Below are 23,049 nucleotides of genomic sequence, written 5' to 3'. Positions count from 1 at the left end.
GGTGCCGCCCCACCCCGCAGCTCCGCGCGAGGACCCGACCCGCCCACTCTGGGCAGGGAGCAGGTCTGGGGGCTCTGTGCGGGCTGAGCTCAGGCCAGGGCAGCAGGATCCTGGAATGACCAGCTCACGATGCCAGAATGCAACACCCACGTTTATTTGAACCGCACAGGGCGGCAGCATACAAAAGCTCTCAGATCGAGAGCACTTTGCGTAAAGTCCAGGCTCTTGACGATTTACAGCGGCAGGTCCGCTGGTGTGTAGACACGGGCCTAGAAACCACCTTGGCTCAGCGGGAGGCCGTGGGACAGCTCAGCTTCTCCGCCAGGGAGGCCAGGACCCTGAGCCCAGGGACTCCTCTGTGGCCGGGTGGCCTGAGACTTCCCACACCAGGATCTCACTGTGGGCCGCTGAGAAGAGCAGCTGGGCAGAGGGGGCGAACCTGCAGAGCTGCACCCAGTCGTCGTGGCCAGCAAAGTCCTGCACGGCCCCCGACTCACAGTCCACCAGCCTCAGCATACGCTCTGCGGGCAGAGGGCACAGGGCACAGGGCTGGGCAGGACAGGCAGAGTGCCGCGCATGCCAGGCCCCGTGTCTGTGCAGCTCCGGGGCCCAGGGGTCCCCCAACCCGTCTGGCTGCCGATGCCTCGTGGAGGAATGTGTAGCTAAAAGCCCCGTGCCGTCCATACCCCCAGGCCCGCTCCCGCTGGGACCAGGGGCAGCCGAGCTAAGGGGGGGGGGGGGGGCCCATCAGCACCAAGGTGCCTCACAACATGGGGCTTTCGAGGCCCCAGTCTACACCGCGGAGTCCCTCTGCTGAGGCCCTCGTGCTGGGTACAGCAATCGGCACCCCACACTCCTCATCTCTGGACCCTACGACTCCCCTGGGACAGGTGTCCTCACCCCGCTTCAGGGATAGGAAGCTTGGGACACGGAGGTGAGAGGCACATCTCAGGTGGTGGTATGGGTGACCCACTCGGCCCCGCTCAAGACGGGCTGGAGTCCCTGCCCACCAGGACTCACCAGCAAAGCCAATGGCCATGAGGTGGGCTCCGGGGGACAGGCTCAGGGACACAGCAAAGAAAGGAAGCGGGATCTTCTCCACCACCTGTGGGCAGCGAGCATGAGCCTCCCCTCCCCAGCCTCGGATCCCCCCGGCTCCGGGCACCACGCGGGGGGAGGGGGCGCACGTGCCTGCTTCTGGTGGAGGCTGTAGAAGACCACCTCCGGATGCACGCCGAGACCCGCACACGCCAGCAGTGCCCCATCCCAGGGGCAGAAGGCAACAAGACAGGGCGGCGGCCGGCTGGGAAACTGGGGAGGGCACAGCGCGCTGTGGTGAGGTGGGCAGGCAACTGTCCCCGCCGCCCGTGCCACCAGGAGCCTTACCTCCGTGAGGGTGGGCGAGGGGGAACTCAGCCAGTCCAAGAGCTCACAGTGGCCACGTGGCCAGTCGGAGGCCCAGACGCTGATCCGCTGGTCTGAGCTGGCAGCCAGCCACAGGTCGGCACCCTCTGCCCCCAGGTCTCCGCACTGGGGGCGCGTGAGGGCTGGTGGGTGCCTCCTGCCCTGCTGCGCCCAATTCCCCTCCCCTGCCGGCACCCCCAAGGCCAATCCCCGCCAGCTCGTGGGGCCACCTCACCTCTTTGTTCGTGCTCTGGATGGTGGAGATCGGAGCGCCCCGGTGGTCACTCAATACGTGGAAGGTCATCCCTGTGTGGGGACGGCTCACGGCCACAAGCCCATCCTTATCTCCGGAGAGGATGGTCTGACCTAGGCCAGGCAGGGCCACACTCTGCTACCCTGAAGCCCCTGACCCCAGCCCAGAGGTATGACCTGGGCCCAGCGGGGGCTGCCCTGTCCCCCTGTGGGCCCCCACCCCTCACCATCAGCAGAGAAGGCAATGGCCGTCAGCGCAGCCCGGTGGGGGCGCATCTTGAGTTCCATGGCAATTTGGGAGACGCTGAAGACACGCAGGGTGCCATCGCTGTAGCCTGCTGCTACCTGCTGCTCCTCGGGACGCCCGCAGGACGGAGGGCTCCAAGCCAGGCAGAGGCAGCTCTGGGGACCCAGTGGGGACACACCAGCACTCCCCTGAGGGTGGAGGACAGGAGCCCAGCCCCCAGGCTGGGACGGACACTGTGGGGAGGACATGGCCACCAGCAGGCAGGGCCGGGATACGGTCTGGGCTCAGCCCCGGTGCCCCCCGTACCTGGTTCAGCACCTGGAACTGGACCAGGAGCTCCATGCCGGCCAGGGACCACACTCTCACACTCCCGTCATCACTGCATGTGGCCCAGTGGGACGCACTGGGACTGAAAACCACCTCGTTCACCTGCAGGGAGCCAGCCAGCCCCACCTGAGGCCGCGTGGCCCCCAGGCAGAGAGGAGACACAGCAGGCCAGGGTCTTTTTTCCTTTTAAGACGTCATTTTTTTAACGTAATCTCTGCCCTCGGTGTGGGGCTCAAACTCGCGATCCTGACATCAAGGGTCACATGCTCTTCCAACTGAACCACCCAGGCGCCCCAAGTGGTCTAGTCTTGAATGTGAATTTCAAGCGTAAGCGTGAACTCGTAATGCTTCTCACTTAAAAAAATAACTTGGGGCACCTGGCTGGCTCAGTTGGTTAAGTGGCCAATTCGTGACTTTGGCTCCGGTCGTGATCGCATGGTTTTTGAGTTCCAACTCGGCGTCACCGAGTCCAGAGCCTGCTTCAGGTTCTGTGTTTTCCTCTCTCTCTGCCCCTCCCCCGATCACACTCTGTCTCTCTCTCTCTCTCTCTCTCAAAAATAAATAAACATTAAAAAATAAAAAAAATATAAAATAAAAAACTGGCTGAGCGGTAACAGGTTCCTCTGGGACTCGGACCATGACCTCTATGTCGTCTCCCGCAGGAGGGACCCCGGGCTCTGAGAAGAAACGGCCACGGCAGGTCCTGGGAGGAGCTGCAGAGGGCCGCCTGGAACACCTTGTTCCACACGAGAGGGAGATCGCCAGCAAATGCCAGCTCAGGTCAAGGCCTCAGGACCCAAGCGTGCAGGCCCCAGGGGATGAATGGACACGAGTTCTACCTGGACCACAGGATCACACTTGGCTTTGACAGGCAACAGCATGGAAAGCCCCGGAAAGCACGGTGCTCAGGGAGAGAAGGCAAAAAGCAATGCCCGGGGCAGGCGCATCCACAGAAACAGGCTGGTCTATGAGGACCAAGGACCGGGCAGGGGAATGGGGCTGAATGGTTAAAGGGTACGGGGCCCCCTTTTGGGGCGATGAAATGCCCTGAAATTTGACTGTGGCGCTGGTTGTACAATTCTGTGCATGTAACAAAACCACAGACTTTCAGCGGAGAAAGCACAGGGCGCGTGGCTTATGTTGCAACACGCAGCTGTCACCAAGAACAGAACAAGTATGCAGTCCTCACCCGTCTCAAACTCGTTTCTTTGATGGCAACTGTTATATCTGAACAAACGAACAAATATTTTAAAAAAGGGGGGGGGGCTCGGGTACCAACTCCTAGAACCTCCCGCTGCCTAAAGGCTCGCTGAGCATCAGGAGAAACAGTGAGCACGGAGCTGCGAGACCCACGTTTCCATCCAGCGGCTCACAGACACTCCAAACTGGCGGGCCACTGCTGTATGCTGAGGACCAAGCTGGCACCGAGGACACCCAGCCCAGAAGCCAGACGATCGGCTATCCTGCCACTGCCGCCTCGGCTGTGCCTCGGGGGAAGCAAGCTCACCAGGACGTCTCTCCCGAAAAGGATCAGACCAGCGCCGCCTAAGACACCCCCGAGCAGTGAGTCATTCTACGAGGACAGGCAAGCGGTCCCCGAGTGCTTCCTGGTGAGACAGCTCGCTCAGCAGGTGCCACGGGGACAAACTGGCCCTGACCAGGCCCTGGCCTGGCCCCCGGACAGCTCGGACCCCGGGGAGCGCAGGGCAGAGAGGCATGTCCGGCCCCGTGGCCATGGGAGACTCCAAGGCAGCCAACGTGGTTTTTTCGGCAAATCAATTACCAGACAAAAAAAGGCACCACAAGAAACAGGTCAGAGCAGGCCAAAAGGCTGGGGGGGTCCCGCCTGTGGGTCCTGGCCTGGGGGGCTGCCTGTGGGTCCTGGCCTGGGGGGCTGCCTGTGGGTTCTGGCCTGGGGGGAGGGGGCGGCCTGGGGTTCTGGCCTGGGGGGGCTGCCCTGTGGGTCCTGGCCTGGGGGGACGCCTGTGGGTCCTGGCCTGGGGGGACGCCTGTGGGTCCTGGCCTGGGGGGATGCCTGTGGGTCCTGGCCTGGGGGGAGGGGGCGGCCTCGGGTTCTGGCGGGGGGGGGGGGCTGCCCTGTGGGTCCTGGCCTGGGGGGACGCCTGTGGGTCCTGGCCTGGGGGGATGCCTGTGGGTCCTGGCCTGGGGGGAGGGGGCGGCCTGGGGGGGCTGCCCTGTGGGTCCTGGCCTGGGGGGACGCCTGTGGGTCCTGGATCCACAAGGGGTAAGTACGTATCTCTATGCTGTGGAGTCCTCATCCCTGGCGGGACCTCCAGAACCATTTCCACACAAACCCGTCTGACTGCTGGGCTCGGACTGGGAACAACCTGGGGGAGGCAGGGACAGAGGACAGCGTGTGTGGCTGGCTGCCCTGCCCCTGTCCGGCTTGGAAATCCCCTCACCTTACTCCTGTGGCCACTGATGAGGCGGGTGCTGGTGCCCTCGGCCCAGCTGACATACCAAAGGGTCCCTGCCGTGGTGCCCACCACGCCCATGTCCATGCTGTCGTGGAAGACGGCGCTCACGATGGCACCATCCAAGGTCAGTTCGTGCTCCATGAACACAGAGCTAGACCTAAGGCGTGGCGGGGAGTGGCTTCAAAAGGTGGCAGCCGGGGCCCAGGGCTGTGGGGACACGTCCCCAGCCTGGGGCTACAACCCCCAGGGCCCCGCTCAAGGGGTCAAGGACACTGGCTCCCAGACACACCCACACACGTCCCACCTGGCACGGGCACCTTTGCGCCTCAGCTCCGGCACGGCCCCCACCGCCCACAGGCGTAGGCGCCTGGTGTTGCTTCCGCTGACCAGCCGCGCTCCTGAGCACAGCAACACTCCTGGGGGTAGGAGGTGGCATGAGCCGCTTCCCCAGACGCCCAGACCTCGAGACGAAGGCTCCCGGGGAGAGGCCCGGCCCCGAGCTGTCAGGGGGCGCGGGGGCTCCGTCAGGCACCCACCGATCTCGCCGTCATCTGCTTCCCAGGCCAGGAAGCAGCGGCCGGCACGTGTGTCCCAGACACACACCCGGCCAGCGTTGCAGCCGCAGTAGAGCAGAGGCGCGGCCCCGTAGCAGAGCGAGGTCAGCTCGCCCGCCCCCACCTCCTCAGGGATGGGCTCCCGGTGCACCTGGAGGGACACAAGGGCAGCGGGGGTCGGCAACGTCCCGGGGCTGAGCCAGACCCCACCCTCCACCACAGCCTCTGAACCCTGGCACCTGGAGGGTGACGTCAGCCCCGCGCTGCTGCAGGAGCCACGAGGTGATGGCACCTTGGCCCACGCAGGTGAGCTCTCTGGCATCCCTGGGGTTGAAGGCCACGCCGTGCGCTGGCTCCGGCAGGCGGACGGAGGACAGGAGCTCGCAGGTGGCCACGCTCCACAGGGCCAGGGTGCGGTCACTGTAGTCCCCTGGGGAAGACGCACAGTGGATGCATCAGCTTCCCGGGAGTCTCAGGACAGGCAGGCGCGCCCAGAGACGACGGTCTCCCCGCAACCCAACTCACCCAGTGTGACGAGCAGCGCGTCGTCCGGCGAAAAAGCCAGGGCCTGCACGGCGGTGTCGTGGTAAGAGAGAAGGTGCCGGCAGGAGCCCCCAGGCACATCCCAGATGCGGATCTGGCAGCGGGAGGCTGTGCTGCTGCAGCCCGAGGCAGAGGCCAGGATCTGCTGGGCCGGAAGGCAGGCGGTCAACCAGGAGGGCGAGGCCCACCGGCCCACCCTGGGCCCCGTCCTGCTCTGGGGAGGAGAGCCAGCGTGGCTCTCAAGAATCCAGGCTCCCAAGTGCACTCCGGCCCCGGGCGCACAGGGTAGGGCGTGCGGCCAGCACCTGAGCATTGTGGCTGAGGGCCAGGGTGGAGATCTCCTCGGGGTGGCCGAGCCAGTGCCGCTGGGCGCCAGAATGCAGGTCCTCCACCACCACCAGGCAGCCACACGTGTAGGCGAAGAAGCCTGGGGGCAGGGAGGGCACCCCTGAGCCAGTCGGCCGGACCCAGGGTGCCTCCTCCCTGTTTGCTTCCGCAGCCGTGGGCGCTCGCGCCTGGGAAGCCCAGCTCAGAGGCGGCACGGGTCCGTGCGGGATGGAACACAGGACAGGTTACCGGGAGAACACGCCTCAGCTCGGGGATCCCTCCTGGGCCCGCCACCCAAGCCCCCCGCGGTGGCAAGGGCTCGAGTGCTCTGAGGCTGGGTAGAGCCTCAGAGCCACCTAAGGGTGGGTAGAGCTGGGCCCCTCCCCGCGGCTTCTGGGCTGGGAGCCAGGGTACGCTGTGGCCCCACCTGTATCTGGCTTCCAGACCACATTGGCCCGCCCGTTCCCGTTGTAGCCCACGACGGCCTTCAGGAGCAGACGCTCGACTCGGGCACTGGGGGCAGAGGCACTCTGCGAGGACACGGAAAGGACGATGGTGCGCCGGCACAGCACCCAGCACCCAGCACCCCGCCCCCCCCCCCCAATGTCTCAAGCTCTTCCCCCCTCAGGCCGGGGCCGGGGATGAAGCCTTAGGTCATGCAGGATCCCAGGAGACAAATGACAGGAGCCTGGGCCCCAAAGCCTGTGTAAGAGGCCAGGGAAGCCGAGAGGTGTGAACGCTGGGGGCAGGCAGTGGGGGAGGCACCTGGGTCGGGAGGGCGCAGGTGAGGGAGGGGCGGCGGGGGCGGGGGGAAGGGAAGGCTCCACAGGACACCACCTGGGGCCACTGTGGGTGTCAGCAGGGCAGTAAGAGCCTTGACCAGCCAAGCCAAAGTGCAGACACAAGGTGCACGGGAGAGCTGCAGGGGGACTGGCCCCAAGGGCTATGGCAGCCACCCCAGGGAGACCCCAGGAAACTGAGCTTCCCAGGGAGAAAGAAGGCTCCCAGAAAACGCAGGGCCATGCCCCCTCCACCCCGGGGCCCGCAGCGTCTCCTTATGAAGGTGCCGTGAGGATGCCCCCAACTGACCTTGACCAGCGAGGAGGCCTTGTAGCGAGCAGTGAAGTGCCTGTAGCAGTCTGGGCGAGCAGAGGGACGGGCCTGGGCTTTTGTGGTGCTCCGAGCAGCTGGCAGGGAGAAGGAAGAGGCCTCGGAATGTCAGAGCACCCGTGACCGTGACCGTTCAGAGACCCCTCCTCGCACACGGTCGGCTGGCCCTGCCGGATGGGACAAGTGCCTGACCCGCTCCGGATACCTGAGGTCGAGGGCGCACTCAGGCTGCATCCCACTGCTAGCCTGGCCCGGCGGGGGCCCCAGACCAGCCTACCTGCCCTGCAGGGAACACCTCACAGGGTAAACCTCAGCCTGTCAGCAGCTGGGCCTCCCTTAGGCCACCTGGCACCCACAAGACACCTTGGCCAGCCGGTCATGAGTGTCCCTGCCCCACCCTGCAGCCCCTCCTCTGCTTACTGGCCCAGCCACAGGGGTGGGGACGCATGCTGAAGCCCCAGGGGCCCCCGGGAGCCCCCTGGGCCCCATCTCCAGCCCCGCTGGCCTCTTTCACCAGCATGGGCAGGCTTGAGGCCTGATGGAGCCCCTCGGGGTTGTGGCTCTCCTGGGACGGTCCTTCTTCATCTGATGTGGAGAAAGCACCTGGGGAGGTGCGGGGAAGGTGAGAGGAAGGAACAGAGCTCCCTCCCTCGCCCCTGCCCCTGCCCCTGCCCAGAGGCCTGGAGGGAAGCATGCTGGCTCCACCCAACAGTCCCTCCCAGGACCCCCACCCTTACCGTCAGCACCCTTGAGGGGCCCAGCATGGGCGCCCAGCTGGAGTGGGGAAGCCTGGGATGGCACAGGCACCTGCTGCCGGGGGAGCCCACCGGTGCCTGCCTCGGTGTCCTCCGGCTGCCTCGCACCTGGGCCTGGAGACACAAGAGGTCAGCCTGGGCTCAGGGCCCGGGGCGCGCACAGCACATACAGACAGGTGTCCACACACCCCAGTTCTGCACTGGGGACCCCAGGAAAGGCAGTGGCACTATGCTACCCACAGGGACTGAAGAGCCGGCCCCAGAGATCACCACAAAGCCTACCCACGTGGTGGGGCCACTCACCAGCCTCGCAGGTCGGGGGTGCCCCAGGTGAGTCTCCGGCACTGCGGGGCAACAAGAGAGTCAGGTGGGGGGGCAGGTAGCCGAAGGCCTGGTGGACAGGGGTCGAGGGCGGGCACTCGCCTTCCCGAAGGTGACCTCCCGGGGGCACCCAGAACGTCCCAGAGGAAGATGGCATCCGCCACACTGAGGAGCTGCCGCTGGCCAGGGGCGAAGGCCACAGCGCGCACAGGCTCTGAGTGGCCGATGTAGACCTGGGGGCAACAGAAGGCAGGTCCAGAGGCCCTCAAGGCATGGCCGGGGCACCACAGTCCTCCCAGCGCCGGGACAGAAGTAGTGCTCCACGCTTAACGCAGCGGACGCATCCTGCAGGCCTGGCCGTGACCCTCCGACCCTCCAGACCAGGGCCTGAGCAAGAGGTCCTCCGGGGTGTCAGGCCCCAGCGGGCACAGGGTGAGTTGAGGGTATCGTCCTCCACCTGCCCTCCCACCACCCGCCACGCACCTGCCTTCGGCACCCACCTGGCAGCCGGGGCTGGCCTTGGCCGGGTAGTCCCACACCCTGATGACCCGGTCAGTGGCCGTCAGCAGGAAGCGGGCGTCCCTGCTGAGAGCCAGGGAGGGGCAGGCCACAGAGTGGACGCCTGATAGCTGCAAGAGGGCTCTTGTCAGCAAAGGGAGATTGAAGCTCACAGAGGCCCCGCATGGGAGAAGCCTCTCCTTCCTCCCTTCTCAGAAAACGCCCCCTCTGAGGAGCAGCAGGTGGCCCAGGGCCCCCCGCCCCCCGACTCCTCGAGGCACTGCAGGTACCAAAGCTGGAACCCAGAGAGAAAAAGAAGCCAAGCCGCTGACCACAGCCCCGGGCTCACCTCCCGGACCACGCGGCCCGACGCGGCATCCAGCACCACCACTGTGTGGGACGACGTGGACACTAGCAGGTGGCCGGGGGGTACGGGGCCAAAGCAGATGGCCACAGCCGAGTCCAGGCGGCTGCTGGCCAGCTCTAGGGCACTGACATCAACTCGCAGCAGCTGGGGGAGAGCAGCAAGTAGCCACCGGCCACGACCTCCAGACGGAGCTGACGCCCCCAGAGCCAGAGCGCGGGAGGCGGGCGGCCTCAGGCCCCTACTCAGCAGCCCTGCCTGCCTGTGGCTCACACGCTGTGTCTGAGTCAAGGCAGCGGAGCCTAGACCCTCTCCGAGGTAAGCACAGCGTCCCAGCTGCCCCCTCAACTCCCTCTGGCTCCATACCAGGCCAAGGAGAGCCCCTGCCCCTCCCTGCCTCCCTCCACCCTGGTGGAACCCAGGACAGTCACGCAGCAGCCAAGAGATGATCCCCACGGAGTCTGCCGGCCGGGCCGACACAGACACACAGAAAGCTCCAGCTGACTCACCTCTTCTAGGGAGGCTGTGCTCACGATGGTCACCACGTACTTGGAGGGGCCCACGAAAGCCAGCAGGCGGCTGTCCCCGCTAACCACCAGGGCATTGGGGGTTGGGTGGGCATCCCGGCACACCATGTTAGCTGCCGGCAGCACGGGGGAACACGGTCAACTGGGTGCAGAGAGGGTACCCGCAGGAGACACGGGTCAGGACCCAAACCTGCCCCCAGCTGTGGGAAACACCAGCCCAGAGTCTGGCAGGTCACACAGCAACAGCCCACAAGACCCGCATGCAAGAGCACCAGGTTACCCGGCTACTGCCGGGGCGGCTGGCGGTTCTCCAGGTGACCACCTGGCTGGCCCGAGTTATAGCAGCCACGAGAGAAAACAGACAGATGGCCTCGGGGGGTGCCCTGGGGTGGGCCGACCCCCACCTGGTGCTCAGGCCACACACCTGCTCCTGGAGCGGGCTGGCACAGACCCTCACGGACCTGCACGGACCTGGGGGCCGAGGAGTCCCAAACCACCCTCACCCCGGAGCTCTGGGTAGCGAGCGAGCCCCACCCCGCGGGGACCCGACAAGGACACGGCTGGAGGGCCCGGGGGGGCCCGGGGGGCCCGACCTGTCACACGCAGGACGCGGCACCGGGTGGTAGAGCAGTGGTACTGGGCCAAGGTGCCCCGAGAGCAGGAGCTGAACAGGAAGCTGCCGTCGGGGCTGGCGGCCAGGCCGGTGACCGCTCCTTGGTGACGCCTGTAACACACCGGGACACCCACTGCCCAGACCTCTCACAGCCGGGCCTGGCCGAGTCCCCGGAGGGCAGTGGAGGGCCGTCCCCCACCCTGCCCAGCTGCCCCCCCACACCACGTCAGCTTCCACCACGGGTGTCTGTGGGGCTGGAGCCCGCCGGGCACCCACCTGTGCCGTACCAGGACCCCAGCGGCCTCCAGGCTGAAGGAGCAGACGGCCCCGCTGGCAAAGCCACAGAAAAGAACTGGCCGCGTGGGGTGGAAGGCGATGGCGCGCGGTGTCTCCTCGGGGGACCTCAGGTCATACAGCTGGAGGGCGGGGCTCCGTGAGGGCACGCGGAGGCAAGGCTACCAGATGGCCTCTGGCCTCAGGAGCCCGTCGGCCAAACTCTCCAGCTGGCCTGAGCCCTCAGGCCCCACGGGCCCTCCTGTGTTCCACGTCTGCCTGGGCCCCACCCACCGGCCCCCAGGGTGGCCTGCAGCCTTCCGGTCCCCCCCCCCCCCCCCCGCCATGCCTCCCTTCTGGCCACACCCAACCTGCTGCAGGGTCGCCAGGTCCCAGACGCGGACGGTGTCATCCTGGGACACGGTGGCCAGCTGCCCTCGGCTGCACTCGGTGGCCAGGGCCAGCACCGGCGCAGTGTGGGAGCGAGCCAGCGTGTTATATTCTCGGGAGGGGAGGTCCAGGAAGCCCAGGTGGCCCGAGAGGGTGGCGGACAGCACACGCAGACCGTCAGGGCTGACGCAGACCCAAGAGACCGGGCCCTCGTGCTCTGCAGGCGAGGGGGAAGGAGAGGGGCTCGGCGACCTCTCAGCCCCTACCCTACCCACACAGACCCGTCTCCTTGCGGCCTGCAGCTCCCCCATAACCACCGGCTTCTGGGCTCAGCACTCAGCCCTCTGGAGCCCGCGACTGCCTCCTAGCCAAGGGATGGCCCCAGAACACGGCCCTCCCGCGGCAGCTCTGGCGGTGGCAGTCGGTGTCATGGCCCCACCTGCCTCTAGGAGCACGGAGGAGAAGTCCAGGGGCCAGAGGCGCACGTAACCGTCATCGGAGCCCACGGCGCACGTGGTCTGGGAGACACTGAGGCTGCTGATGGAAATGCCGGGGCCTAGGGGGTGGGCAGCGTCAGCCCAAAGCATCGGGACCGCTCCCCCCACCCAGCAGGGGACCCACCCACCTGCGCCAAATGGCTGCTTCTGTGAGGAGTGGCCGCCAGGGGTCTGTGTGGGCAACAGGCGGCGAACACGCCGCACGGCCCTGCGCCGGTGGTCGATTTCCAGGATGTGGCCGCTGCGGCCGCACACGTAGCTGCTCGGGAAAGCGACAAGTGAGGGCCAAAGGGGCAGCAGGAAGCAGGAACCAGCCAGTTACGGGAGCGAGGGCAGGGCTCACAGCGTATGGCTGTCCTGGGCCTGCCCGAAGGCCAGGTCGGTCAACTCCAGCACGCGGTGCTCCCCCAAGTCCACGGGGCAGGAACGCAGCTCCCCGCCTCGCAGCCGCCAGAGCCGTATGCCGCCCTGCCCGCACGATGCCATCCTGCCCGGCAGAAACCCGACACTGAGGACAGTCCGCACGCCAGGCAGGAGGGGCAGGCTCAGCCCCCACCTGGGCCCCTGGGCTGCCCAGGACCCGTCCCGGCAGGGCAGGGGCAGGGGCAGGGGCAGGGGCAGGGCAAGGACAGTCCAATCACCTGGTTTCATCGAAAAAGGCAACCTTAAACGCCTGGATGTCAACGCCGGTGTGCGTCTTTGCCAGAAGGACGGCCTCGCCTCCTCGTCCCACCTGCTCTGTGCCCCAGGCCAGCACCACCTGCGACAAACCCGTGCTGAGGGCCCGAAGCCGCCCACCCACCCCGCCTGGCCTCCCCTACGCCTCAGCTCTCCCTTCCCATACCAGCCCGCCTGGGCCCTCGGCGGCCAGGAGCGTGGGCATGTCGGCCTACGCGCGTACCCCGCAGCTCCCACAGACGCTCGAAGCCGGGCGCGTCTGCGGAAACGGCGAACACCGACCCACAAGCAGAGACGGACCCGCGGTAGCATAGGAGACCCCGTGGACGCAGCGGACTTGCGAAGAGCTGACGTGTAACACACGGCCAGCAAGGACAGCGTGCCTTGTATAAACGCTGCCCCTGTCCGGGAGGGCTGAAAACCCGCCGTACTACACGGTGCGCACGGAGCGTGAGGCCGGGCCGGGGAGGTCTGCTTCCCAAGCAGTCTGGACTCTACCTGCGCCCCGGCCCCCCAGCCCCGGCCTGTTACCGCTCGCCCGTGGGGGTCCTCGCCCTGGCCCCCAGCCCCGGCCCGTTACCGTTCTCCCATGGGGGTCCTTGCCGACGCCACAGAGCAGCACCCCGTTGCTGGAGAAGCTGCAAGGGCAGGCGGGCGGTGAGCGTCGCTGGGGCTGCCCCCCCCCCCCCCTCAGAGGCCCCACGCCCACCTAAGGGAACAGAGGGCGTGGACCGGGCTCCGGAGCAGGGACAGACACCCCCCGGTCTGGAAGTCCCACAGGCGCAGCATGCTTGGGGGCCGGGCCTGGGCTGAGGCCAGCAGCGAGCCGCTCCCATCCAGCGCCAGGGCAGAGACCTGGGGAGGGGGCAGGTTGAGGGACGGGGCTCAGCCTGCAGGCGCGAGCCCCCCTGGGGACGGGCCGGCGGTGCCCACCTTGTCAGTATGGCCAAGAAAGAAGCGCTGCTCCCGGGTCTCCACGTGCAGGACCACGATGACTGCGTGGCAGGGGTACACCACCGCAGCCCCATCCTTGGTCCACAGGGCCTGTGCACGGGGGCCAGAGTCCGGTGTCACAGGCCGGTTGGCCTCACGCCCCCTCAACCCCGGCACACCCCACCCTGTGTTTCCGGGATGCGCACGCACACACACACACACACACACACACACAGACACGCACACACACACAGACACACACACACACACACACACGGCCTCCTCTGAACCCCGTCTGCGATACAAGAAACTCTGGGGCTCAGACAACGAAACACCGGAACCCACAGAAACTCGTGGCAAGCACAGGACCGTAGAGACCCAGAGGTGGCGCCCACGCCCAGCCCCACACGCCAGACGACAAGCATCAGCGCCTCACACAGCCAAGTGCGAGTTCTCGGGCCGACGGAAGCGCAAGCAGCCGGGCCAGTGCCGACCCAGCCTGTGCTCATGGAACAAGCAAGGGACGTCCGGACAGGAAGTCCACACGTCCACCAAGAAAACACAGAGCCACGTGCAGGCATGGGATTGAGGACCTCAACACCCCAAGGAAGCTTAGGTGTCCACAGAGGCAACCTGGGGAGACACAGGCTTCTCCCACTGCACCCTCTGTGTAGTTGACATGTGATCCAAAAAGAACGTAAGAGCCCTCACCCATTTGGTACTGTGGCCCCCAAAGCCGATGACGCCCTTGAGCTTGAGGATCGGATCCGGAAGAAAGCTCTGAAAGAAACAAAGTCCCAGTGAGACCCCAGGAGGCGAGGCCCCATCCACTGGGACTGCACCAGCCAGGGCTAGTCCCTCCCTCCCGAGAAAGTGTCATCGTCCTCGTGGCTGCCAGCTGCACTGTGGCAGGGAGCCAGGATGTGGCCACAGTGCGGATCCTCCAGGGACTCTAGCTCCTGCCCCTGCCTGGAGTCCAAGGCCCCTGAAGATCACTTGGTGCCTCCTTACTCTTTGTTCAAAGACAGTCTCGCCCAAAGTCATCTCTGGCCGGCTCTGCTTTCTGCCAGGAGGCTGGAAAACAAACGGTTATCAGAAGCCCAGCAGCCCCTGTCCGTACCTCCTCAAGGCCCCACTCCCTCAAGGCCTCACCCCCACTCGAGGCCCCTACCTTCCTTGGAAAAGGCACTGACCTGGCGCGGGGCCACATCCTCCAGGGCCACGGGCACCACGGCTGACTCCGGGGCAGCCGTGTCAACACCGTTGCCGGCTGTGTGCTTGTCAGTGACCTCCGCCCTGGCCGAGGGCTCCTGGCTACGGTCACGGGGGCCGTTCATACTGGGGACCTCCGAGTGCTCACAGAACAAGCTGACCTCTGGAAGGGGCCTGGGCACAGGCCGGGCCTGGCGAGACCGCAGAGGTACAAGTGCCTGTCAGCACCCTAGGGCCACCACCCTCCAGCCCCATCCCCGAGGGCGCAGGAGCACTCACGGCTGTGGGGCCAAACATCTGCACCGCGGGGGACACGCCGTCCGGGAAAGGATTACTGAAAGCCACTGGGGGAGGGACGAGCTCCCGCACGCGCCCCCGGAAAACTGGAAAAGAGCAAATGCGTGTGGAGCAGAGCACAGAGGCCTGGGGAGAACGTGGGCCCTGGCCTCGCCACTCCTCCGGCCGCAGCCCACCCTTCCACCCTGGGCCCCCGGCGAGGTCTGAGACCAGCAGGCACCCCACACAACCTCCCGCACGGTTCCGGCACCCCAGGACGGCCTCCAGACTAGGCCCGGCCCCCGCGGGCCCCATCCCGCCAGGCTCACCACCCCCACGCGGTGCCAACACCCGCTCCTGCCACGCTCCACGTCCCTGCTGACCCCACAGGCCCACCTGCCTCAGGAGGGGAGCGGCTCTTCCGAGCCGGCTCGGAAGATGCTCTTGAGCCGACACTTGGAAACCTTAACGGGGTGGAGGGAGAGTCAGCGTCCAGACTGCCCTGCCCTCCCTTCGGCAGCCGCCTCAGGACGGGCAGAGCCGCTCACCGGATGTGGACGTAGTGCTCGTGCCAGCTGTCCCCCTTGGGCACCGGGAATGCCATTTCTCGAGGTACAGGAGTGACAGGCAGCTTTGCCCGCCGGGCCTCGGCAACGGTGACGGCTACGAAAGGCAGAACCGGTTCGAGGAAGCCCACCCGGCTCCCTCTTCCCACACAGGCGAGACTCAACACCGGGGGACGATACGGTGTCACCCGGTCCCCAGCCCAGCCACCACTGCCCCTTGCCCCCCACGGGCGCCTCAGGAGTCGGGGGGCTCCAAGACGGCTGCGATGCCAGCCCCTCCTGCTGAGAACCCCGGGACGGAGGGGGGGGGGCGCACACGGGCAGCGGGAGGGGACGCTGCGGTAGGAGCACTGGGTACGGGCTGCGGCGCCTACCGGGCTCAAAGCACAAATCGCTGGTGTAGAGGCTCTTGACGAGCAGACTGGCGCACAGCCTGACGCTCTTGAGGTGACCGTAACGCCGGTTCAGGTAGACCAGGAGGATGTCCTGCAGATCCAGCTGCAGGCACGTCCAGCGGGCACCAGAGGGGGCAACGCCAGCCAGGTCTGCACAGCATGAGCCAAGATCAGTGCCCGTGCTCTCGGCGGCCAGCCCACGGCGCTCCACTTGGCCGCAACCACGCGTGCCCCCCAGCACCTACCCCTGTGCCTGGGCCTGCCCACCTCCCTGCCCGCTCCCAGGCTGCCTCTCCCGGACCGCTGAATCCTGTTCACTCCCCGCTTCCACCTCACCCTTCCTAGACGTCCCGGCCTCACAGGTGAAGGGAAACTGAAGCCACGTGGCCGTAGACTTGAACTCCCTGAAGAGGCTGGAGAAGGACACACGGATGACCTGGCTGTCCTGCAGGCAGAGCACGACCATGAGAAGACCAGCGGGGCTGCAGGAACGCAGCCCCCACCCCCCAGCCCCCACTCCCGAGCTCGGCACCTCAGTGGCTACGTCCAGATGAATGACGAAGTGCTTGGAGGGCAGGGGCCGGAACAGCACATACAGGTACCGTCCCGTCAGCCCCAAAGACTGGGTGCTGGTTTGGGGGAGCTGAATGTAATTCCCGGCAGACACGGAACCCCGGATGCGATACACCGTGCACTTGAGAGTCTTATCCTGAAAAGAGACAAAGCAGCACACGCGTGACCCTTGGGTGGTTCTACGAAATGTCTCAGGAGCCAACGGGTCCCTGCTGCTGCCACCAAGCCCCTTGTCCACTTACTGTCACAGGAGTCACGTCGCCTTCCTTAGTAGACCGCTTCCACTCGCCCACTTTGAAGTGTCTGAAGACGTTGAGGAACGGGTGCTGCCACGCTGGGGGGTCACGAAGGTATGAGGACCCCCACGGGCATGAAGGCCTGACCCCAGGTGCCAGACCCCCGCGGGTCCTTGGGGGAAACCTGTCCCCGGGTGCCAGACCCGCGCGTCCTGGGGACGGGGGACCCGTCCCCAGGTACCAGAGCCCTGCGCGTCCTGGGAGAGGAGAGCGGCATCCCTCCGTGGGCCTCCAGACCTTCCAGGGAGGGGCCAAAGTCTGGCTCTACGCCCCCCCCCCCCACGGTGACGGCGATCACAGCGCGCGGACCCGGCTGGGGCAGCGCGGGTTCAGTACGCTCCGGTCCCCGAACCCCGGACCCCGAGCCCCGGGCTCCCGCGCGCCGCTACCTCTCGCCATGGCGTCCCGGCTCGCACTTCCCGCCTAGACCGCCGCTCACCCTACGCAGGGCACGCAGCGCGCGCTTAGCAACGGCCGCCTGGCAACGGCGCCACTTCCGCCGGCCCGCGGACGGGGCCACGTGACCTGCGGCGAGGCGGGGCGCGCGAGAGCGCGCGGTGGTGGCCGCGTGACTGCGATCGGCCGGGAGTCCGGTCGCGCGGCCCGGGTCACGGCCGGAGGGTGCTCCTGGCTCGCTGTCCGCATCCTCTCGGGCGCCTCGGGCCTCTGCGGCCACTCTCAAGCCGGGGCCCTGCGGGGATGCTCTAGCAAGTCTAGCTGTGGGGACCTGGGAGGGGCCTCTCTGGGGCCCACCTGTATAGCGGGAACACCATGTGTGGTGGGAACGCGCTTGGCAGAATTAGTCCGTACCCACCGACGGCCCAGACTGGGCTCCACCTGCTGCCTCCAGCCCTCTAGCGATGCCGTCCACACCGGGGGTACTCGACTCGGTCCCGTGTCAGCCGCAGGCAACCCCTCCCACCCAAGAAGCAAAGCAATGTTTCACAGGGCAACTCACCTGTGTTCAGTGTCCAGCAGCTCTGGGGTATTAAGAGACAGGACTAGGCGTCCTGAGACTCGGCCCCAGCCCCGAGCCACTGGGACTGTATCCCAGGGCTAGTTTCGTAACATTTGTGGGTCTGGAGATGGGGTAAAGCACCTGCCAAGGGAAGAGAAAGCCGGGTGGTGCAGGGTAGGTCCAGTGACATCCAAGGAAGAGGAGCTGGCCCAGGGCCCCGGCACCTCTGTCAGGACCCAGGAGGGCCAGAACTGGGCAGAACCGCACCGTGGAGCCAAGGAAAGGTCGGGCTGGACGCGGCACAGGGACAGGAGGACCCTGACCCCACCCCCCACGCACCAAGTAACAGCCACTCAAAAAGGGCAGTTTCTCGACTTTATTATTAGCCTGGAGCTCCTCCCTGCCAGCCCTAGGGGCTGGTCCCTGGGCACAGTGAGCAGGATTGAGGTCAGACAGTTTCAGCCCCTGGCAGCATGGGACAGCCGGGCCAAGGGGTCAGCAGGTGCAAAAGTCCAAATGCTGGCACTTCAGGTGTGGCCGGCGCCTGGCCGGGCTCAGGGTGGAGCATGGCCCGCCTCAGCAGTTCATCAGGGCGCCGCGGTCCTCTCCTGGCAGGGGTCCACCATGAGGCTCATTTGGGCCCTGCAGGGGAGCGGTTCCTTCCAAGGTGGCTAGGAGCAGTTAGTGATTCTGGCCAGGAACTGCTGCGCCCACCACTCGTCCAGGTCAATGGGCACGAAGTCTGCGGGCACAGTAGAAGGCTGGGCAGTGACGCTGCCTTCCAGGTCGGTCAGTGTCTCTCCCTGTGAGCTGACCGCAAGCCCTTCACCCAGGCCCAAATGTAGCAAGCGCTAGGAAAACGCGGGTCAAGTTCAAGCGCCCTCCCCAATCCCCTGGGGCTAGAACCCAGCAGGGCCCAGGTCAGGGTCAGAGGGAGTGGGGGGGACTCCCTGAGGGCAGGGGAGGGCTCACTCTGCAGCCGGGGGTTGGGGGTCTTCTCCACATACTGCACGGGCCTGGGCCCACTCTCGCCAGCTGGGCCACCACCCAGCTGCCGCTCCACTTGCTGCCACGCTGTGGGGAGAGGGCAGTCGGACTGAGCCAGGGCCCTGGCATCCTGTCTTCCGCCCAGAGCCTGGTGGCCACCCTGGACCCCAGCCCAGAACTGGAGCAGGCAGTCCCCTGGACGGTCATGGGACACATAGAGAGTCGAGGAAGGGCCCGGCCCTCTGGCTACTCTGAGTCAGGTGGCAGTGGGGGAGAGGAACAGGGGCCCGAGCCACACCCTCGGGCCTCAACGCTACCTTCAGACACAAATCGGACGTTTTCCTCATGGGCCAGTGTATAGGTCTCTTGGGTCCCCTCAAGGGATGGAGATGTGACGGGGGGCCGCCGGCCATTCACCCGATTGAACACGAGCCTTGGCCCCGGGCTGTGGAGGGGGGAGGAGCCAGTCAGCAACTGTCCGGAGCCCAGGTGATGCCCGGCAAAGCTCCAGGAGCAGGTTCAGGCCACACCCCCCCACCCCGGGCCCGGGCCCAGCCCAGGCACTTCCTTGAACTTCAGGGCGGCTGCAGGGGTGGTCGAGGCCGCTCCCCACAGGCCCGAGCCCCCAGCAGCTCAGTTCACACCTGCGGTCCCCAGCCATGTCCCAGATCCCCAGCAGGGTTCCCTGCTCAAGGCACACAGGTGCTCTTTGTCCAAGGGTCTCTCGGGCACCCCTGCTGCCACCTGCATCCCGCCTCCCCAGGACGGGCCAGGCCTCCGGCAGCCCCTGTTCTGACCTAAGCTACTGCCGGGTCACGCTGTCCCAAGCACAATTCTCGGCCATCTTCTTCCCCCACAAAAGCTTCTCCGTCTCACCATTACCCCCAGTGTGGGAGGAAGGACCCAAACAAGAAGGTGGTCTGAGCCCTTCCCTCTTCCTGGCCGCCCCAGGCTCCGTGGGGATGAGCCCTAAGTGATGGTCTGGCCGAAGACCACTGGGTCGGGAAGGCGTGACTACAACCCCAGCCCAACCCTGCAGGCCCCAGACCAGACACCGCTGTTGCCCACAGGGGTGGGAATGTTGAGTGAAGAGGCGGTCCCCGGGAGCCCGGGGCTCAGCCTACTGGGTGTGGGATGTCCAGGGAGCCGCTGGGTCTGTCCCAGTCAGCAGGGCCCAGGGCGGTGATGGGCCGCTCCAGCTGGCGGCAGCTGGCCTGGCCCTGCACACACAAAGCCCAGGACGGGGCCGTGGAGGGGGCGGGGCCCGCACCTACAGCAGGAGGTGGGAGCCGGGAGTCCTGGGCTGCACGTGCCACTCCGCCAGGCACTCGCGGTCCCGCCGGCCTGCTCGCCTTCCTGGGCTCAGGTGCCCCACCGCCGCTCGGGGGTCCTCCTTGGCTGAGAGGGCCACTAAAATAAAGAGGAGGGTCTTGAGGGGCACCGGTCCCGCCAGCTCTGGGCCGGCAGGGTCTGGTGGCCCAAGAAAATGTAGAGGGGCGGGGCTCCTCCCAGGCCTGAGCTGCACCAGCCAGGGGGTGTGAAGGTTTGTCCTTGACTCGGACAGCCCCTCGCCTGCCACCCCCGCCCCCACAAAGGCTGCTGGTTCCAGGAAAGTGGAGGCCGGACATCAAAAAAGCAAAACAAAAAAGGGAATTGCAGCCATAGGCTGTGAATCACAGGGACCACGGTGGTGGCCTGACCAAGGCTGCGTAGGGGCCCGAGGGGCAGGCGCCCACCTGCCTGCTGCCTGGAGTCATTTACGTAAGGCCCCTCCACAGGCCTTCTGGTGAAAGGACACTGGCTCGAGCGTGCACCTGTAGATGAAGGCCACACTGTGCCTGCTCCCAAGGGTGGTGCCCCCAGGCATGCTCCAGGGCCCCTGCTCAGGCCTACCTGGGTATCTTGTCACACAGTCTCCTCCCCGACCCCTGAGGTCAACCGCCCACCCGTTTTCCAGCCCAGGGCCCCAGACTCGAGAGGGAAGTGACCCGCCCAAAGTCACATGCTGCGTATGGGTGGCAGTTTCAGGACTTAACTGCACACCTGTCTGACCTCAAAGCCCACAGCTCAGTAAAACCCCCAGGCCGCCTCCCCCACCTGCTCACATGACCACAGGTGGTCACGCGGCGTCATATTATTTTCTTTCCAAGGACGGATATCGCCTCCACTGATGTTTTCTCTCCCGTCGGTCTCACGCTGGGAGCAAGAGCTCCTCAGAGGCACAGACCCACGTGGCCTGTTCACCACCACGGCCAGTGCCCAGACCCATGCCTGGCTGGAACCCCAGCCTGTATATTTAGCTGGTCAGACACCTGGCACACCTGTAGGGCACCAGGCGTAGAGGATGCGGCAGCGGCCCAGACACGCCCTCTCTCACCGGCCAGTCAGGGTGCGGGATGCTGGGGCAGTACAAAGGCACAGCAGAGAGAACAACAGGAACGCTGCAGCCGTTTTGGAGGGGGGGCCCCGAGAAGGTGCAGGAGAGGGGGTAGGGAGGACCCACAGGCTGCTTTGGCCTCCTGACAGGGTCCTTTCAAGGCAACTGGGACTGGGGGCAGGGGCAGCTCCAAAAGAGGGAGTGATTTGGGAAGGGAGTGGGCCGGCCCAGCGAGCACACAGCGTGCCTCACTACTCCCTACACAAGCGGGACACTGAGGGACACGCTCCCTCAGGCCAGGCTGGTCGGCACCCCCCTGGCCTGGCAGGCTGCAGTGTGCCCAACTGGCTAGGGCCAGATGAGGACAAAGGTGAGGCCTCCTGGGGGTCTGAAGGGCTCTATGCTGTCTGTCCCATCTTCTCCCCTAGCACTTGCCAGCTGTGTCCCGGATGCGCCCTGGGCCAGCGACAACGGGCAGATGGTGGTAAGTTTCTCCAGGTGGAGCGCCTGGGCCACTTGGGTCCCAGACTGTCTGCCTGGGTGACCAGAGGTGGCTACATGCCTAGGTCTCGTTTACTCCTCTGGGCAGTAGGGCCGCTGTGAGGACCCAAGCTGAAATCACAAGGCAATATTATAGCTCAGCCTGGGTCCCAGGAGTCACCCCCCAAGGCCCCGTTCACCTGTCTCCCCACGACACACCTGTGGCCGGCCCAGAACGTTTTCACCACTAGGATCCAAGTGTCAACCGGCCCCCAGCAGAAGGCCCCCCGGGGAAGAGTCTCGGTCCAGAAAGATCCCCACAGGATGCCCCCCCCAGGCAGGCGCCCGTCACCTGCACCCTCCTCAGCGATGCCAGCTTGTTTATCTGCTGCCTGGACACACAGCCCTAGAGCAGGCGGCCTCAGGCCTCTGTGGGCCTAGAAGAAAGCCCAGGGCCCAGGAAATGCACAGAATAAGTGACGCCACAGGCCCAGAGTCAAGACAAAAAAGTAAAAGGCTCAGCTCTGGGAGATGGAGAGGATCTGACCTTCAGGTCAAGGTCACGTGGAGGCCAAACTGACTGGGACTGCCATTCCTGTGGCCACAGGGGGTGTAGGCTGGCAAAACTGGTGATCATAAAAAGGCAGAAAACCGCAGCTTCCAGCAAGCCCTGACCATCTGTGGGAGGCCTCCCAGTGCCCAGCCAGGGTGTTGTGGGTGAAGGGTAGAGGAGAGCAGTGGCCTGGCAGGGCCAGAGGGAACCACGTGCACCCTCTCCCCTAGCCGGTTCCGCAAGGACGGGGCCAGCGCCAGGAGGCCTTCAGGGCCAGCACTCCCGGGGATATTTCGCTCTTGTCCTCCTGGGCAGCTCGCCTCAAACCTCGGCCTTGCCGCCCAAGGTCGCCCGGGGCATGTGAGTCAGCCGCGTGGAGCTCCTCCGATCCAGGAGCTGGACAGCTTCCTCCCCGCTCGGGGTCGCCAGGATCCCACAGGGCCAGCGCGGGAGAGGGGTTCGTGCACATCCAGCCCGGCCCCTCCGACCCAGCCAGGTGCCAGGTGAGGTGGAGGCGCCGAGGTGCGGAAGCCGGAGCTGCCCGCGCGGGCGGGGTCGGATGCCCCGCCCCCGCGCCCTCCCGGGGCATGTGGCCGGGTCTCCGCAAACCTTCCCCAAGGTCACCCTCTCTGTGCCGCGGCGGCCGGCCCACGCGTCTCACCTCGACAGGGGCCAGGGTCCCGGCGGCTGCGCCCGCGGGGGCGATGGGGTCGGCGGCGCGGGCTGCCGGCATTTCAGGAGCTCGCCGAGCCTGCTCTCCACCTGCTGCTGCGAGGGACCTGCGGGCACGGGGCGCGTCAGCCGCCGCCGAGGCTGGGCGGTCGCTGCGCGGACCCTCCCCCCGGCGGCCCTGCCCGCCCCCGGCCCCTCGCCCCACGCACCTGTGCGGCGCTGCGCGACCAGCTTGCTGGGCCCCTTGGTGATGGTGTACATGGTGCGGACGGGCAGCAGGCCCGCGCGCTCGCCCGGACGCACGCCCTGCCCTGCCCTCCGCCCGGGCTCGCACTCGGCGGGGGCCCAGGGCGCGGCCCCTTTAACCGGCGGCCGGGCGCGGCGGGGAGGGGGCGGGCCGCTACACGCCCCCGGCCCTTAAAGGGCCCGCGCGTACCGGTCGGCCTCGGGGCACGCGGCGGAGGTCGGGCCGTTGGGAGGCCGGCCGGGGCCGCAGTAACCAGCGCCCCGCCCCGCATGGCCTAAGGCCAAGGCAGAGGAAGAGTTCTGAGGCCTGGGACGGCCTTCGGCCGCCTGAAGGCCAGGTGAGCCGCGGGGGAGGCGGGGCCGTTGGCAGGCGCTGGGAACGCTCTGTGTGGACCCTGGAACCAAGG

At 66.5% G+C, this 23,049-nt stretch overlaps 2 protein-coding genes across 6 annotated transcripts; both read right to left on the bottom strand.

Moving 5' to 3' along the window:
• Positions 1-133: 133 nt before the first annotated feature.
• Positions 134-16,825, bottom strand: WDR90 (WD repeat domain 90). 4 transcript variants are annotated; one of them, XM_030300973.1, is made up of 43 exons: positions 16,759-16,825; positions 16,316-16,407; positions 16,033-16,209; positions 15,837-15,945; positions 15,480-15,650; positions 15,088-15,202; positions 14,936-15,003; positions 14,543-14,646; positions 14,245-14,454; positions 14,063-14,125; positions 13,763-13,831; positions 13,052-13,162; positions 12,828-12,973; positions 12,699-12,756; positions 12,082-12,200; positions 11,784-11,927; positions 11,569-11,699; positions 11,383-11,499; positions 10,925-11,160; positions 10,557-10,696; positions 10,261-10,391; positions 9,650-9,780; positions 9,126-9,287; positions 8,779-8,907; positions 8,381-8,511; positions 8,261-8,301; positions 7,940-8,071; positions 7,623-7,805; positions 7,182-7,279; positions 6,520-6,622; positions 6,071-6,192; positions 5,748-5,907; positions 5,462-5,652; positions 5,205-5,373; positions 4,973-5,084; positions 4,654-4,825; positions 2,210-2,332; positions 1,884-2,124; positions 1,640-1,770; positions 1,387-1,530; positions 1,192-1,311; positions 1,021-1,105; positions 134-521 (listed from the first exon to the last, which is right to left on the bottom strand). In XM_030300973.1, exons 1-43 carry the CDS (start codon positions 16,766-16,768, stop codon positions 310-312), a joined length of 5,613 nt encoding a protein of 1,870 aa, XP_030156833.1. In that variant the 5' UTR covers positions 16,769-16,825; the 3' UTR covers positions 134-309. The 4 variants fall into 4 exon arrangements, with proteins under 4 accessions (XP_030156833.1, XP_030156834.1, XP_030156835.1 ...); XM_030300974.1 differs by having other exon boundaries at positions 1,884-2,091; XM_030300975.1 differs by having other exon boundaries at positions 1,884-2,058.
• Positions 16,826-17,688: 863 nt separating this feature from the next.
• Positions 17,689-22,729, bottom strand: MCRIP2 (MAPK regulated corepressor interacting protein 2). Of its 2 annotated transcripts, XM_030301314.1 has the most exons (5): positions 22,606-22,722; positions 22,386-22,503; positions 18,632-18,759; positions 18,300-18,401; positions 17,689-18,069 (listed from the first exon to the last, which is right to left on the bottom strand). In XM_030301314.1, exons 1-5 carry the CDS (start codon positions 22,655-22,657, stop codon positions 17,999-18,001), a joined length of 471 nt encoding a protein of 156 aa, XP_030157174.1. In that variant the 5' UTR covers positions 22,658-22,722; the 3' UTR covers positions 17,689-17,998. The 2 variants fall into 2 exon arrangements, with proteins under 2 accessions (XP_030157174.1, XP_030157175.1); XM_030301315.1 differs by lacking the exon at positions 18,300-18,401 and having other exon boundaries at positions 22,606-22,729.
• Positions 22,730-23,049: the final 320 nt, after the last annotated feature.

This window comes from Lynx canadensis, chromosome E3 (assembly GCF_007474595.2).
Source record: "Lynx canadensis isolate LIC74 chromosome E3, mLynCan4.pri.v2, whole genome shotgun sequence".
NCBI lineage: Eukaryota > Metazoa > Chordata > Mammalia > Carnivora > Felidae > Lynx > Lynx canadensis.
The sequence above is the reverse complement of the archived record's forward strand: the minus strand, read 5'-3'. Positions and strand labels throughout refer to the sequence as shown.